Below are 17,552 nucleotides of genomic sequence, written 5' to 3' on the forward strand. Positions count from 1 at the left end.
GCTGACAGCTCTATCTTAGAAGTTTCCAGAAAAATCCAAGCTGTAAATGCAGGGAAGATGAAAAAACAGCGATCAGCACTGCTTTATTGAATCATTTCGGTATTTTATTGTACTCAGCTTCAGGCAAAGATAAATACAAGTCACTAATGCTCACTAATAATAAAATAAATATTATCTAAGGCTCTCATATTACAAAAGCCTAATCAACTTAAGTTTAGATTAAATGGTTTTAATTTGACCCTTAATTGAAATAAAGACTCACTCTTACATTGCTCCAAACAGCCTTTGCAGGTAAGCATGTTCTTATGTTTTTTCTATGTTTATCTATGATGTGTCCCTTAACAAAAGGCAGACACAATAAAACAGGTCATTTAGAAATCTGTGCACCTTGCCGCTTAACAGAGAACACTGGTTTTAATGTGGAACTGACATACGACGAAGACTGTGATTGGTTAAAAAAAGTGAAACACAAGCCCCTTCCTTGTTGACCCAAGGACACAGTGAGCGTGCACGCCAGTACCAAAGCGGGGGGGGGGGGTCAGTGAGCATGCCAGGGCCCAGAAGCCTTTGCCATCTTCTGCTCTGGCTTTGCTGGGCAGAGACACCAGACCTCATACCCACACATCTCAGGGCAAAGGTAACGTGCAGCGGAAGCTGAACCGAATGCTTCTTAGCCCGAGGATCAGGAACCACAACAGGGACGTGCTCACCTTCTCATCACCTCCTGACGACACCTGAGCATTTGCTCTGGGGGGGGGGGGGGGGGCAGTCACTCTGCCATCCCCAGAAGCATGTCACATGGTCACATGCAGCTCCCCACAAACTCTGGGGCAAAACGTTGTGGTTCAGCATAGAGGCGCTATGTTTGGTCCCTGCTGGATGGCGACTCATGACATCACCCTCTATACCAGGGTTCTTCAAATCTGGACCGCGATTCCAAATCCAGGCCTTGTTTTCAGTTCACCCAGGTAGTTAGTTTAATAATTACTGATTCTGATTGGTCAGAGGCTTCACGCCTGGCTCACAGGTAAAGGAAGGCTGGAAAACCAGCAGGGCTCGGACCTCGAGGACCGTGATTTGAATAATAGGGCTCTATACGGTGACCTATTCCACCCCCATCGCTGGAAGATCCAACCAGCTTTCCAAAAAACAGCTGCAAAAACTCCCACCTGCAGTGCAATGAGCCTGTCAGTCACAGTCAGTCTAACATGTTTCTCTGGAAACAAAGACCACAAAACCGGCACAATTAATCTAAGAGCATGTTTTGGGACTGTGGAAGGAAACCAAGAGAGAACAAACCCAAACACAGCGAAAATGTGGAGATGCCACAGACAGTGAACCAGGTGTGCGATTCAAACTGCAGGACCACCCAGTGTGCCTTCATATTCTCACTGCAGACGATGTTCGGGCTCGTAGCTAATTCACGCAACCTTCCTGTCTCTGTGGAGCTTCCATCCGCCAGCCACTCGTATTATTTACGGTTCTGGGGACTCCCATCGGCAGCAAGTGCGTAAGTCATGTTTTAGTTCGCTAAGGCCGTAAATCTGGTGAAATGTCTAAAAATCCGCGACGCGGCAAAAATCTGAAACTCAGCACTCACCACAAATCATAAAAAACAAACAAAATATGCCTGCGAAAATAAACAAGAACTAAATATATGGGCTATTGCCCAGTGGCAGGGGTTAATGTAATTTACTGCAAGCTCAGATGTGTACTGCAATATATAGCGGTGTCCTTGAACCCTTCGACCAGAACACATTTTTCTTCGCACTGTCTCTAGAACATTCTGCAACTGAATACGTCATGTGTTCTTCTAAACACTCTGTGAGCCTGTAACTTGATCCATGGCGCGTCACATGGATTCAGCACAGCCAGTAGGGGGCTCTCTTACTTGGGGTTGGCACGTATGGAGGTATCCTGCAGGTCCCCGGGGTCAAACAGTTGTGACCCCTTCAGCCCGAGCTCCTCGCATCCCCTTAGGAAGAGGGTCAGGTTGTCCTGGGGAGGGAAAGGACAGAGACAAATATCTGGGTTAGCCAGCAGATTTGCTTGCAACTGGATGGGTCGTACGGGGGGGGGGGTTTGCTGTCACAGCTGCAGAACTGTGTGGGTGAGGGTCTCTAGCCTAGGATCAGAAGGTGGCTGGTTCAAACAGCAGGGTCGGCAGGGCGGTTTCGCCGATAGACCTCTGAGCAAAGCCCCTACCCCTCAGTCGGTCCAGGGAGTGTATGACCCTACTCTCTCAATCGCACGTCACTTTGGAAAAGCAAGAATGGAATGAAGGAGTCAAAAAACAGAAATAACAATAATAATAATAATTTCATCATCAGGCGGAAACACAAAACGGACAGTAGAGCATCATCATGGGAATTACAGACAACATGAGAGAATCTGGTACTTAAACTGGGGCTCCAGTGTAAGTGGGCATGATATAAGTGGAGCAGGGAAAGGTAAAGCAGATACTGTGCTGAGGGTTCAGATAAAACGTTAAGTTGGCACACAGATGATGGGTGCTGTGCCTTTAAAAAGAGGTGCAGGTGAAGCAGGCCCAGCCCCGAAGGCCCATCCCCGAAGGCCCATCCCCGAAGGCCCAGCCCCGAAGGCCCAGCCCCGAAGGCCCAGCCTGGGCCTCGATGGAGGCACTTGCCCCCGGCCCAAGGGCCCAAATTGGCGATGCTTCCTTTCGCCATCCTACGGCAGGAGGAGGGAATACCGGTAAGGAAGCCTAGTGTGCTCCATTAGTCACAGCGCTGTGAAGCAGCACGACTCACCACGTCTGGGATGCAGAAGCACAGATCTAAAGATCTGAGATTAAATAAAAACACGCAGCTCATGCTGGAGCAACATTTTGTCAAAACAAAGTCCATCCTTGAAGCCTGTTTTAAAGACACATATCTTGATTTTAATGTTATTAACGTACTGTAGTTCAATTTTACTAGTTACAAACTTAAAAAAGAAAATATATACTTTTAAATGAACATAACAAAAAAGCTTTGAATATAAGCCATTCTGGACAAACAAAAACCCAAATGGCATGCCTGAGATTTGAAGTTGGCTTACTCCGAAGCTAACCTCAATCTGAAGCTGACCTCAGACCGCCGATGGCTCAGTTTGAAGCTGACCTTGATCTAAAGCTCACCTCAGTCTGAAGTTAACCTTACACCGGCGATGGCTCAGTCCGAAGCTGGCTCAGTCCGAAGCTGACCTCAATCTGAAGCTGACCTCAGACCGGTGATGGCTCAGTCCGAAGCTAATCTCAGTCTGAAGCTGACCTCAGTCTGAAGCTTGCTTAGTGGAGCACAGGGCCAATCTTCGTGGAATCGGCACAGGGTGTCTTGTTGATTTTACTGGTTCTACTGCATTCCACTTACCAAACTGAGGAAAAAGCTATTCTATTCCAACAAGCTGTGTCAGACCACGTTCTCCTGTGTCAATGATCAGTGAAAAGACAGGAGCTCTGACACTGTCCGCAAAGATTTTCTAGGGCAGAACACCCACAATCTGCAGTAATACTCTGAACTCTGCAAGCATCCTGCTCCAAAACTGTGCTGAATAAGAAATTCTGACAAAGAAAATCTGGATCTAGAAGAGCAAGAAACTAAGCTGACAGGACTATGACATGAAGTTATTTGACTTGTCGTACACATCACTTTGTGAGTTCTGGACAATACAGAGGAAATATACTAATATAGAAAAACATATAGAAAAACAGCAGTTCGGTATTGCTAGTTTCATTACGTGTACCGGTACTCAGAAGCAGGAAGGGAGCAAAAATGTGGATTGTCCACAGGTCCCCAAGGACCGGATTGGGAAACACTGTTACAGACCACTGGTCAGGCATGGGGGGGGGCAAGAAGACAGCCAGGCAGGTGGTGGTGGGGGGGGGCTGGGTTGAGCCAAGAAAACAATGGTAAATGAGAAGAAGAAAAAAAAATCTCAGTACAGGCATGGACTTCCCAACCCAAACAAGAAATTCCTTCTCCTTCTTTTCCTTCCCAAAAGAAACACATGTCCTTTGATGCCAAGAACAATATTCGGCAAAAATAAACACACGCAGTCCCGTCAAAGAGAATTAATGGGCAAAAAAACGATAGGAACTGCTAAGCAGAAATGGGGCTGGACGGTGACGGCTGCGAGGGCCTTAGCGGCGAGGCTTCTGTGCGTGGCGGCTAAAGCTAACAGCACCAATCACAGTGTGAGCATGGGGGACCCTCAGCACCTGCCGGGAAACACAAGCCTCAGGGAAGGGGAACAAGCCTTAAGGAGAACACCTGAGTCCGAAAAGGAAATTCAAACCCGTTTCAGCTGTGGGCTGAAACCCCCCCAAGAAAGTGCACGGTGCTGACGTTTAGCCACCAAGCTAACGCGTTTAACGCAAAGCAGCTTTAGCAATCTACACTCATTAGCCACTTAGCCATTAGCTATTAGGTACACCTAGCTAGCACCAGGTAGGCTGAAGCCTTATGTCCTAGCGAGCTGTTACATTTGCACTCGTGGCCTTCCTGCTAGCTTTGGCGTACAGCTCCGGCTTTCAAAATCGCCTGGCTCAGGTGCCTGAGCCATTCTAATGCTTAGCGACACAAGTCAATGAACCTTCTGACCCCATCTGTGTGCTGTACGCGTTCAGTTGCAGCCACATGCTTCGCTGTACGTACGCGATTTCAGCGATAATCGCCCACTGCATTGTTATTGAGTTACAATGTCGTAAAAAGTACCACGGCTGCTTGGAATACATCCATGGAGCTACTCTCGCTTGTCAAACACCTACACTTAATGGCCATGAGAGGCCAGGGAATGGAGCCAAGGCAAACATCTCCTGGGTGGCTGCCGCATTGAGGTCCGCCCTTCATATCTCCGCGTCTGTCTTCTCTTTCCTCTTTTTAAACTATTGGCACGATGACTGCCATCATCCGCCCCACCCTCACAGCCACACCCGGTGCCACGGCGACCCGACACGGGGAAGACCAACATCCGGTCCGCAGTAGGGAGGAGACTTTCAAAGGTTCTCCATAACAGGATCATTTGTTGGAAATTCCTCAAATATGTTGATAAGAATGACCACCTGTGGTTCCTACAATACCCCCATGACCTCACCGCTCTGAACCACTCCTGCGGGTCGTCCCAGAAAACTGCTGAAGGAGGTTTCTCCCACCTCCACCAGTTACTTCCGGCCATGGAGCTGGGAATCTCACGGCCTCCAGCGTCATTAAGATCATGGAGGACAATGAAAAGAACAAAGGATCAGGGGAGCTTCCTTCCTCGAGACGAAATATTGGGGGGGGGGGGGTCGCTTTGAAACGAAACACATTTCAGTAAACAGCTGAAAGGATCTGACGGACCTCATCAATCATCGCTCCACTTGGCATGGTCACCCGAAAGTCATCTCTGGCAAACAGTCGCCGCATACCGTCAAGTGTACCGCCGTTCGGCTAACGCTGTGAGCTGCGGTTGGAGACCGCCGATTCGTGTCGTCTCCAGGGAGTCGCGGAAGTCAGGAATGCGACTATCCTACGCGGACGGCATCGTAAATCAGGCGGCCTTGCGTAGGTATGAGTGCCAAGGTCAGGACACTGGCCTGAATGTCGGCTGCCTCTACAGCTGTGATATATGGACCACAGCCGGGAGACCCAAGGCAGGACAGTGGGATTGTGGAGGTGGGGGCCTTATCTGATCCCCATGTGACGGAGGCTGACCTTGTGACAGCGCTCTGATTGGGCGGAATAGAAGAAACGGAGATAGGGGCCTCGGCAGAAGCCGGACGCCCCTGTGACTGAGAGACCAGGAATCGTCAACAGAGCCGGACATATTGGGGTCATTTTAGAAAGAACTAAAGCAGCAAAACAAGTGCTCTCTGTGGGGCAATGAAATGCAGCAGACATCACAGAGAAAGTAGGAGGGAGGAAAGTGGGAGAGGGAAAAAAGAGAGGGAGACAGAGAAAGAGGAGTGTACGCTAGACATCTGCTCACCAGTCCGGCGATGGGGGTCGGAAGCCGGTTGATCTTCTTCACCAGTCCCGGCTTGATGGAGCTCAGCAGCCTGTGGGGAGCAAGAGAGGACACTTTACCCTCAGGCCAAACGAAGACCCCCGCGGCTGCTAATTAACGTCTGTTTCAACCTACTAGCCATTGGCCGCATTAATGGCTTAACCCATGATGACTGCATCTACAAAGAGCCAAACTCTCAAATTCACTGGCTGAGCTCAAGGCCCATGAAAGCTAAAACTATACACAGGAGAAATCTAATTTTATAAGGAGGACATCAACCTGAGCAGGGCAAGTGTGCGTAGGCTAGCTGGTGGGCGCAGAGAATCAAGACCATTTGTAGCATATTCAACACACAAGGCCGCCAACCTGCAATGTTCACTCGCATCCTGCAATGCATTTCAGGAGAAAGTGAGAGAGCAGCGTGCAGAGCATCCCCTCTGAGCATCACCTGCAGCACGGTGCATCCTTCCGGGCTTCCACCCACGGGGGAAGGAGGCTTCCTGAGGAGAAGCCTGAGGAGATGTGCTGGGCAAAAGCTCCCCCCCCCCCCCTTCTCTCGCTCGAGTCTCGGACGGAAGTAACGAGAGGCTGATGTAATTCCAGCAAGCACCCCCCCCCCCCACCACCACACCCAATTTCAACAAGAGACTGGTGTGGGAATAGGGTGGAGTGCTGTCCCGATAAGACCGAGGCTGAGGAGGTGGGGGGCCTACATGTTAGGGGGGGGTTGATGAAGTCATCTTGGAGATTGGCCCTGGAGGAACCTCCTATCTGAGATCTTGGTGACAAAATTAGCCAATCATGGGGGAGGGGGGGGGGATGCTGTTCAGCATTAAATTTCAACCCCCTCCCCGCCCCATGCATGCTCGGCAAATTGTTTTGCTGAGCTTTTAAAATATCAGAATTGCGTTGCTTTTGAAAATGACGTCAAAATCACATGTTTGATGTCTGGCCGGTGTAATGGGATGAATTAAACACCAAATCCCGTGTGATACGTTACCAGCTACCTGCAATTTTGCATTTAGGGCTAATTTGTCTCACACGGCCTTAAAAATATCAAGAAATCCATTCTTCATAAGCGCCGCCCTGCTCTGCTGTGTCCGACTACCTGACTGAAGACATCATGCTGCACGCCTACACACAACGCCTCTCGTGCACGGCCACGTCCCTCGGCCACCCCCCACACACGCTCACAGACATAGTGCCCCGTGCGAACGTTTACACCCGCAGTACTGAAGTCAGCGGCTCCAAATCTGTCAGCTCAGCACAAGTGCTTCGTAGGCCCATGTGGCGCTGTGGGAAACCGCAAGGTGGGGAGGGGGGTGGTGTGCATGCTTTGTTTAACTGTCACCCCCCCCCCCCCCCCACCTCGTCAGATAAAAGGGCAAAAGGAAGCGGGGGAAGACGCACGCCCTTTTTGATGGGGGCCAGGCATAGGGCTGCCCCTGGCCTGCCGATTGCAGGGACTCCCTGAGAAGAACCCCGGGCTGGCATGACAGGAACAGGAAGCTGGGGTTACCAAGATCACCTGGCCGCCCAGTGGCACCTGCCACAGCCCATAGGGGTGGGGGGGGGGGGAGGTCAGCAGAATGCACACCACTACTGGCCGGGTTTTCCCATGTGATCCGATGCCACTTGGCCCAGATGGTGGGGCTGGTGGAAGCCATAAAAGGAGCTCGCCACTGTGAGCGTGTGAAGTGCTGACATTGTGGCTGACTCACAATCTACCCGTCATGTACCAATACACCACCACCCGACAACGTAAGACAAACGGAACCCACACGAGAACACGCACGCACACCCACACTCACACGAACAGAGATCTGTAATGATATATCTTTGTGGGGACTCAACGTTCATTTCTATGGGGGAAAACTCTAATCCCAAAAAGATCTTATTCCCAACCCAGCCCAAACCAAACTAAATACAAGACTGTTGCCATTTTTAGTTTTTGAAAGCATTTGTAGATCTTTGTGGGGACTTGGAAAAATAGTCCCAACATCAAAATAAGAGGTTTTTATTAGGGAGGACATTTGGTCCCCACAATGTAATATAAACATAATCCACCCACACACTCACACATACACACACACTTGACACTTAAAGGGGAGGTCGCGTGACACACACACTCTGGATCCATTTGCATTAACTATCCATGAGGAAGCATGTGTATCCAAAGCCCAGGAACTGAAAACCATTCAAAAGTACATGTTCCGTCACTACAATACCACCCCCCCCCCCACCCCCCCACCCCCCGACAGAGAACACCCTGTCCAGCTGGACACACAGGCTCTCCCTCCATCGTGGATACTGGGCAGCAGAACTGGTCCACGTGTTTTAATGCTCATTACCCTGTCAGAAAACAGTCAGTGCACACCTTCACTGCACTGCCAGCTCACACTGCCAGCAGTTAGTGAAGAAAGTAGCAGCCTCTCACCCTGTCTATCGCCAGTGACCACGGAGTCTGCTTTAATACACTTAACTGGATGCATTTCCGCGCATGCAAACTGGAAACGGCAATATCTGACGCTTTCACATACTTTACTGTGAACGTGGGAGAGAAACAGCAGGGAGACCCTTGAGAAAGTGGCCAGTGGGCGAAAGAGGCAGAGCAGTTGAGCAGCCTCCATGTGGGGGTGGGGGCTGGAGGGGGAGGGGGGGGCACCGGAGCATGCATCTGGAGAGTAAGCCTAACAAACAGCTGCCGGACATCTGAGACGCCGGGAGACACACACAGGGGCGTGAAAATGCTCAGACAGCCAGACTCCTACAAGCAGCAATGTGTAGCGAGACAGATGGACAGATTCAGTCTCACACACACACACACACACACACACACACACACACACACACAGAACGAGCATGAAGACATGAAGGCAGAGGGACACCAAGATCAAATAAACACACAAAAGAACAAAAGGCACTGGACCCCTAACAGACAATAAAATGACTGACACAGAATCAAAATCAGAACTGAAATACTTTTTTAGTCCTGGGGGAAAATTTGGTTTCGATACAGTTGCTCCAGCCAAGAATAGAAGTAGGGAATGAAGTAGATGTACAGTAACAATAAAAAAATCACATTAACAACTGAGAATGTCAGACATTTGTGCTCTACCTCTCACACAAGATCACAACATACAACATATAAAAACTGCACACGTGTGCTCAGACAGGCTAGTAAAACTACAGTGGCACCCAACACCACTACACCACAGGAATCCCCCCCCCCTCCAACTTGTGAGCTAAAGCCACACAGCCGGGTCAGTAAAATCCAGCAGCGACCTATGCCACCCGGCGTTCCACACGGCACCGTCCTCGGAACAGCGGCTGTTCGCTGTCTGTTACTGTGAACCAGAAATGCCCCACAGCCCTCAGCCATAATGACCAGCAGACGGGCTGCGTTCCTGACATGCACCCAAAAGCGAGAGCCTTCTGTGGCTCAGACGTTCACGTCAGGACACGGACAAAATCTCAAGCGAGGAAATTATTGCCGAAGTTATCGATTTAAAACCAAATCCCCCAAAAAGGGTTCTTACATAATGATCTCAATCGATAACTGTAGATTTTTCTATAGTATAGTACAGTGAGGCTATTCTCCTGCTATCTTGGGAGCAGAATAGCAGTTTATACAACTTACCACAAGACAGTCAAAAATGATTAAGGCTCCCCTCAGTAGCACATAGCGCGTGCAGAGTCCCCAGGAGTTACAGGGGATACTCAGTTATGCAGGCTGACTGGCAAAAACACAGAGACCCTTTGTTCAGGAACAGCCAATCACAAAGGAGCTTAATCTTTACATCTGCCCCCATGGCATGAAAAATGTCATATGGCTAACAACCTTCTCTCATAGTAAATGGCTTTACTGAAAGCCAGACAACAAATCCAAATGTAAAAGCAATCATTAAGAGGTGTATCGACCCGTAGAATGACTGTCACTTTTGTCCTAAATAATTTACAATTTTGTCTTCGACTTGTAAGCCATTCTGGATTGAATGCCAGCCCGTGGGGAGTTTCTGAATGCTTGTCACCCAGAGATGTACATTAAACACTTATCATTAACCAATGGGCATCTTGCAGGGCCTATGATAGTTCATTTACGATCCACACAGACTGCCCGTAATAAACATGAAATGTCTGCTGAACATCAGAGAGGAGTGAGACTTACTCGCACAGCAGGATCCCGTTCTCCAGCCCACTGCGGAAGTCCTTGTCCCCAAAGCGGCGGCCCGTCACTGCCTGGAATCAAGACAGGGGGCAGCTTTTAGCCCAGCAACAGAACTGGAAACCAGTTCAAATGACAAACTGTCTTCCTCCGTCTCATGAAATCATCAGTGAGATGGAGGCAAGCAAGTAACCAAGGGTGTGAAGTGGAACGTGTGTGTGTGTGTGTGTGTGTGTGGGGGGGGGGGTTATGTGTCTATTACATTCTGGGGACCAAATGTCCTCACAATGTTCTACATTTTTTTGCTCCCCACATCTGTGAATGCAATCAAAAATGCCAAAAGTCTTTGTATTTTGTTTGGTTATCTATGGTTAAGGTTAGGGCTGGGTAGGGGTTAAGGTTGTCATGTTGTGATTAGCGTTTTGTTCATAGAAATGAATGGAGAGTCCCCACAAAGATATAATTACAAACCGCTGTGTATGTGTGTGCGTGTGTCTCTGATGAGTTACAGATTCCTCTTCTGCAATTCAACATGGGAGCAACCAATCAATCCAGGGGTCTGTTTCACAAAGCAGGATTACTTGCTTAGCCAGATAACTTGCCAGATTTAAGGTAGTCTGGGCTAAATAGACCTTATTTTCATCAACTTATAACATGCTTCCAGACATCTGGCAAGTTATCTGGCTAAGCAAGTAATCCTGCTTTGTGAAACAGGCCCCAGGATGTTAAAACGTCTCTGTTTTCAAGGACCTGCGCTGAGGAGAACTTCAACTCATGCCACCAAAATTCAAGGAAAACGTGGACACTCTGCTAAAATTAACAACCCATCAAGATGAGGCTGAAAACAAGAAAGAATATCGGCTGCCTCTTCGCGCAGACTCGCATTCAGCGGTGACGCTCCTGGCCGCCGTCTTTTGTTCTATGAGGAGCTAATGAGGTGTGAGGAAGGACCTGATCTTTTTCCAGCTCCTAACAGCCTCCGGGTCCCACAGCCACCGTGCTTTTGATCAGTCATCACAACACACGTGTTACCAGGGCAACACAATGACACTCACTGGGCGACCTCCACGGAGAGCTCCGCTTTCAGCTCTCTCACTGCCTGCTCCTTGCCAGAGGACAGATATGACCAAAAAATACGATTATCCATAAAAACTATTATTATTATTATTATTATTATTGCTGCCAGTATTACTTATTTCCTTTTCAGGATATTTTGTGTGCCGTTTATTTGTCTGCACTATGCTGACTTGTTTGCACTGTATGTCTGGTCTTTTTCCTCTGTGAACTAAATTGTAGTCAATAAGGTTTATATTATGTTACAACCCAAATTTCCATCGGGGGGGGGGGGGGGGGGCGGCAGACAGATGAACACACAGATAATGTCTGTCTGTCTGTCAGTCACTAAAATTTCCTTTATAAAGGAAGTTAAGAGATTCCATATCTGGGAAACTAAGAACTCTTTCATCTTCTCACTCATAAAACAACCAGGAGCTGCATTAGGCTGGAACAGCTGTTAGTTGGTGACTCTCCGCATAACTTGGCGTCAGGACTGATCTAAACCAAGCTCTGGGTTTTGGGCTGGCAGCAGGGAGGACGCGGTGCTGCCTGGATCTTCTGGGCTACACATCAACCCAAAAAGCTCAGTCAGCAAAGCTCTTTTTGCCTGCAAGTACTCTGACAAACTAAAAAGGTGAAATCCAGGGAAGGTGTACTTGGTAGCCAGTCATAATGACATGCATAAACAACCACTAAGTATGCACAAGTCAGCCTCTTTGAAGAATCTCAAACTGGATGGATGGATGGATGGATGGATGGATGCCATTTAGGCAACGTAGAGCTTATTTTGCTCAACACGCTTGCATGAAGTTTTGAGAATTTCCCTCACCGAGGATTAATTTTAGTCAGATTTATTTATATGCAAAAGACCGACAGCCATTACAAGTTAATGTTTCGAGTCTCCTCTGGAGGCTGAAACACGATGGACCGAATTCCCGTAAACCCTGTTTGCACAGCTGCAAATGAGCCGACCGCTGCCGCATTCTGCTGGCCAGATCGCGTTCGGTCACCCGATCGCTCCTCATCGGACCGCGTCAAGGAGTGGAAGCATCATGCCTCGGAGGGGGTAGTGGGCACAGGCAAAGGGTGTCGCACTTATCCCAAGACCGAACCGCAAGATGCCAGAGAACAACAAATACATCACAGCACCGGGGGCCTCAATCTGCCTCAGCAGAATTACGTAGCATATTTTTTATTATGGAAAAGTAATAGAGCAACAAAAAAAAATACTGTTAAAACCAACTGCAGACACCACACTATAGCTAGGAGTTAAACTCGGTCCCGATCGCCAGCGAGTCTGATTCAGAAGCTGCCGAAGACCAGCCAAAAGCCAGATGTTAGCAGTCTTCTTGTCATACATGGTGGGCGGCTGAATTTTTTCATTTTATCTGCCCCCAAGGTATGCAAACCCCGCCACCTCCCGATTCATGAAAAAGAAAAAAGAACACTTTTTGGCTCTTGACTGCAATAAGGAGCAGGGAGCGGTTTCTGTACGGCGGAGGGCTCCGGATAGAAAATGACAAACTGAGACAAGCAGCAATAATATGGCACGGGGGCCTATTTGGCAACCTTTGACTGGCAGAAAGGCAGAAATCTCCCTTCCCTATTGCCCACAGGGAGAGAGAGACAGTAGGGACATTTCCCACAATGTCATTTTATGTCTTTATTCTTCAGCCTGATGTCATACTTTGGTATGTCGCGGAACCACGTTTCTCGGTCAGAACAATATGGGCTTGAACCAGAAACAGAGAGAGGTCAGTTTTTCTCATCACCTGTGTTACATGAAACGTAATAAGGGCCCCCGTGATTCAGATGTGGCTCCCAGCCCATCACTGTCCCCGGCACGGCGGGGGGGTGGGGGTCACAGACAGTTTGGAGCCAGGGAATCAGGACTCTCGACATCCATCAGAGGTCATATTAGGTTGGGGAGGGTAGAGCCCAGAGCATGATGGGTATCGCATCTCTGCCAATCCCTGACAAGGCCACAGGACTGGTTACTCAGCTAGCCTATCAAAATGAAACATGGCGAGCACCTGTTCCCTGATTGGCCATTAATGGACTATTTGAAATTAAGCAGCATGGCTAATGACAGACAGAATGGCTAAAGAGGGGGCATCCAGGGGGCATGTCCTTCCTGCTTACTCGACACGCCCACAAGTGGTTACTAACCGAAAGGAAAGGAAAGGGTTACCAGTGTGCAGAGTCAGTGTAATGAAAGTTGCCTCTTTCTGTAGCAGATGCTAACGCTCACTGTAGCAAATGCTAACGCGGGTCGTAGCAGACGCTAAAGCTCGCTGGAGAAGATGCTAACGCGGGTCGTAGCAGACGCTAAAGCTCGCTGGAGAAGATGCTAACGCTGGTCGTAGCGGACGCTAAAGCTCGCTGGAGAAGATGCTAACGCTGGTCGTAGCGGACGCTAAAGCTCGCTGGAGAAGATGCTAACGCTGGTCGTAGCGGACACTAAAGCTCGCTGGAGAAGATGCTAACGCTCGCTGTAGTGGACGCTAATGCTCACCAAGCTTAGCAAGTGCTGAGTGAAATGGGTGCTATGGGCGGGGATTGTGGCAATCCGATCCGAGTCACACGGGCCCCCTTCACAGGGCACCAGTCTGTTAGCCTGGACAAGCCCACTGTAGCTCCTTGACAACAATGCAAAGGGGGTGGGGGGGGGGTGTCATTCGAGGCGGCTCCTTTTCAGACTCTGGGATTTACTCTGCTTTGTCATCCCTACAGAATGGGGCCTGGTCATTGTGGGCTTCCAAGCTGTTTTGTGTCTAAACAACAACAAAAGAGCCAAATTTCTTCCCAGTGGGAATTTCGTGACACGGCCGGGGACGGTTCTCAGAGCTCCGCTGCCGAGGCTGCAGCTCCTGCTCGCCGAGGAGTTTCATCTGCATCTGACAGATTCGGGAAGCCGACCTGTCCGCCCCTCGACCACGGAAGCGCCGGCCGACAGCTTGGCACACTTAGCACTAATCACCGCAGCATTTCACTCACAGATAACCACCCCTGCGCTCACAGTGAATGCAAACGCAATAATGAAAAACAGTCACCACTGTAATATCTCTAACACTGCTGCTCAATTACTCCTTGCAATAAACTCCAATCAGCCATTACCTACATCATAAACAGAGATATCAATCAGCACTGTAGAGCCACAGGCCAGACATAGATCTGCAGTCCCACTAAGCCAGAACTCAGCTGGCTTTGGTTACATCCGGCATTTTATTGGCATAGATGATCGGTTCGTCATGTACGATTCCCCAATCGACTTCTTGCAAAGATTGCATCTTACAGGACTACAACTCGAAACACGTGTCCGCTAGCCTTCACACGTCACTGACGAGGGATATCAGACTTTAACCGAATAAGGGCAGGAGGCGAGCGAATGACACGGGGCCCAGTTACGAGGATTGGCTGGAGGTTTGGCGTCAGTCGGCTATCAGATAATAGGCATAATTCAAAAGGAGTGTCTCTGCTGACAGATGTGGCTAAACAGAAACAGATTTATCATTTGTCTGAGCTGTCCATACTGGTTTTCCCTTTCCTTTCTTGCTGGATTCTCTGGGATCCAGGACTACAAGGACGCGTAAACGCATCAGGCTTGCAACAAAGGGCACCCAAGGCTGTGTGTGCCTCTGTTCTGGAATAACATATTTCTGTAATTTCCTTCTTCTTGTTTATTTCTACTGAGTAAACATTCGTATAAGGATAAAAATATGATCTCCCCAGCATCTTTCAAATGCCTCCGCAAATACCGACCATGCAACCGAGCCGTTTCGAGAACAGAGAGGATCAGTGACGCTGCGTGAATGAGTGTTTTCCTCCACTTACATTCTAGAAGTAGAAGCACTGGCTGCTGTACCACTGGAAGCTGTAGATCCAGAAACGTATGGGTAGGTGTGTGGCTCAGTGGGTTAGAATGTTGTCCCTGTGATCAGAAGGTTGCCAGTTCAAATCCCACTGTTGGCAGAGTGATGTTGCCATTGAGCAAAACCTTTTTGGATATAAGTGTTGGCAAAATTAAGAGAATGTAGTATATGTGAAGTTTCAAATATAACACATTATGGTTGATAAATGACACATATGGATAAAATAGCATATAAATATACAGGACTGTGCAAAAGTCTTAAAAAATGTTTAAAGCTATTTATCTGGACAGTAAGTATTTGTTTAACAGTAGAGTATATGCAAATGAACAGTAACGATAAAAACCAAGAAGAATTTCTTCTGTTCTCCAAGTACTTAATATCTTGCTGGACGGCTAGATGAACATCGCTTCCGTTCCCAAACCTTCTCCTCAAGGGCACCTCAGCTGTTCCACGCACTCGTTAAATTTTTCCGCCAGCTCTCCGAGTTAATGAAGTTAATTGGTTAAATAACTCAATGAAGTATTGATGTCAAACAGGATGTGCTACTGGTTGAGTCAAAAATTGCGCCCGTTATTGGATGCCTTTAATGCTATAGTGACTTTGGGAGAGGTTTTGAAAGCTGACAGCTTAGCAGACATAAAGTCATACTTTCACGCCAGCATAAAGGTTATTTCAGCATTTCATTTGACTGCCGAAAACTTTTGCGCAGAATAAAACAGAGCGCTACATTACAGTGTTGCCATGTCTCTGCTCCATTCACATCTCCTGCACAAAGCAAAAACAGGCATGATGTGCTGATCTCACAGACGATTACAGGCCTCCATTAGCATCCCGCTGTCTGGAAGCAGTGAACCGGGACCATCGACAAAAGGAAGCTCTAACTTCTAATGGACAGCTTCTGATTCATCGCCGCATGCGTCGCAAGAACTTATAGCAATCTGGGAGCGTGAGAGTTCACACACAAACACGCACACGCACAAATAAAAAGCACAAAGTTGCATGCCAGGTTACCTAACCGCAGATTACATAATTGCAACCAACAGAGACTTTCTACACTGTTACACTGATAATCCAGATAATTCACTCCAGCCAGCCATTTAGCCCCTAATAGCTTTAGCCTTTTATCACCTCATCTCCTGAACGGTGGGCAATCAGGAGCTCCATTAACTAATAAGTTCAGCCTGTTCGCTGGAGGCTGAGTCACTCAGCTCTTCTCCGAATTCAGTCTTAAACATGTTAAAGGTGACAAGAAGCAGCACACTCATGGAAGTTTTTTCTTAGACAAAAATGTTCTGAGGGCAGAAAGAAAAATGATTGGTTCAGAGAGATAACCAATCAGATTGTAGAGGAGGTTGGTCTAAGCAACTACAGGAGGTGGGACCAACCAACCAGATGTCTTGGTCCCAGCTCCACTATAACCTGATTGGTTACCTCTCTGAAACAATTATTTTTTTATTCTGCCTTCAGAACATTTTTTGTAAGCTGAACTCCCATGAGCCAGCAGCACACAGGTGCAACACTGATATTGACGCAGTACACAGAACACATCGGTACTATCTTTGCACAGTAGAAACTTCAGGACACTATGCTGCAGCAGTGAAATGATCACAAAGGTAATACAAGGGTGAACGGCTGGCAAAAATATCCCCATCCATCAAATTCAAGCATTACCACCTGCAGTATTTAGTTCAGAGACTCAAGTCAAGCAAATTTCTCAACCTATTCCTTGGGGATCCCACTCAGTCCACATGTTTGCTCCCTCCTCGCTCCCAACACACCTGCACCAGGTATGCAGTGGCAAGGAGCAAAAATGTGAACTGTCGGTAATCCCCAAGGACTGCATTGAGAAACACTGCTGTAGACTGATTGGTGTTACTACACAGCTGGGAGAATCTCGAGCCCCTGGTCTTCTAACACGTGAATTCAGAATGAAACCATTCCCCACTGCAATATTACGAACAGGAGAACTTTATCAGAACATGAGAAAGCAAAGGAGAACAGGAGAACAGCACTGGTCGGTAATTGGGCTCGGACTGGGGCTATGATGTCAAGGTCACCCAGCAGGGGAACCGGGCACTGATTAGCCAGTAGCATCCGAGCACTTCTTGTGGCCTGCGTGTGCGTTTCCACTGGTGCCGGACCAGAAACAGAGGTGCAGAACAGACAGGGAGACGCAGCAGGAGGCCTGCTCCGAGCTGGGGGGTGATGGAGGCAAGCTCAGCACCGCCACAGGCCCCGTGGGATGCCAGACAGAGAGAGGATGATGGGGGGGGGGGGGGGGGGGAAATAAACCCTGTCCTGCTTTCCTTTTATAGCATGTGAAGGCACTTAGCCAGGAAGATCTGGGCCAGTGAGAACACAAAAAATACCGTTATACCAAAATCTATGGCTTGGAACATTCACATCAAATAATGTTACTAAAGCCCAGGCAGAAGTTCTCAGGGTTACAATATCTGAAAGGCTGGTTTGTTCGC

General features: G+C 48.4%; 1 protein-coding gene across 8 annotated transcripts in view; it reads right to left on the reverse strand.

Moving 5' to 3' along the window:
- limch1a (LIM and calponin homology domains 1a) overlaps positions 1-17,552 on the reverse strand; it is an 80,415-nt gene that overhangs the window by 38,292 nt on the left and 24,571 nt on the right. For all 8 annotated transcript variants that reach the window (XM_072707744.1, XM_072707745.1, XM_072707746.1 and 5 more), the window contains exons 2-4: positions 10,154-10,224; positions 5,968-6,037; positions 1,892-1,998 (exon numbers count right to left, since the gene is read on the reverse strand). In XM_072707744.1, the coding sequence (XP_072563845.1) occupies positions 1,892-1,998; positions 5,968-6,037; positions 10,154-10,224 (248 nt within the window). The remainder of the gene's footprint in view (positions 1-1,891; positions 1,999-5,967; positions 6,038-10,153; positions 10,225-17,552) is intronic.

This window comes from Paramormyrops kingsleyae, chromosome 25, assembly GCF_048594095.1.
Source record: "Paramormyrops kingsleyae isolate MSU_618 chromosome 25, PKINGS_0.4, whole genome shotgun sequence".
In the NCBI taxonomy this organism is placed as follows: Eukaryota; Metazoa; Chordata; class Actinopteri; order Osteoglossiformes; family Mormyridae; genus Paramormyrops; species Paramormyrops kingsleyae.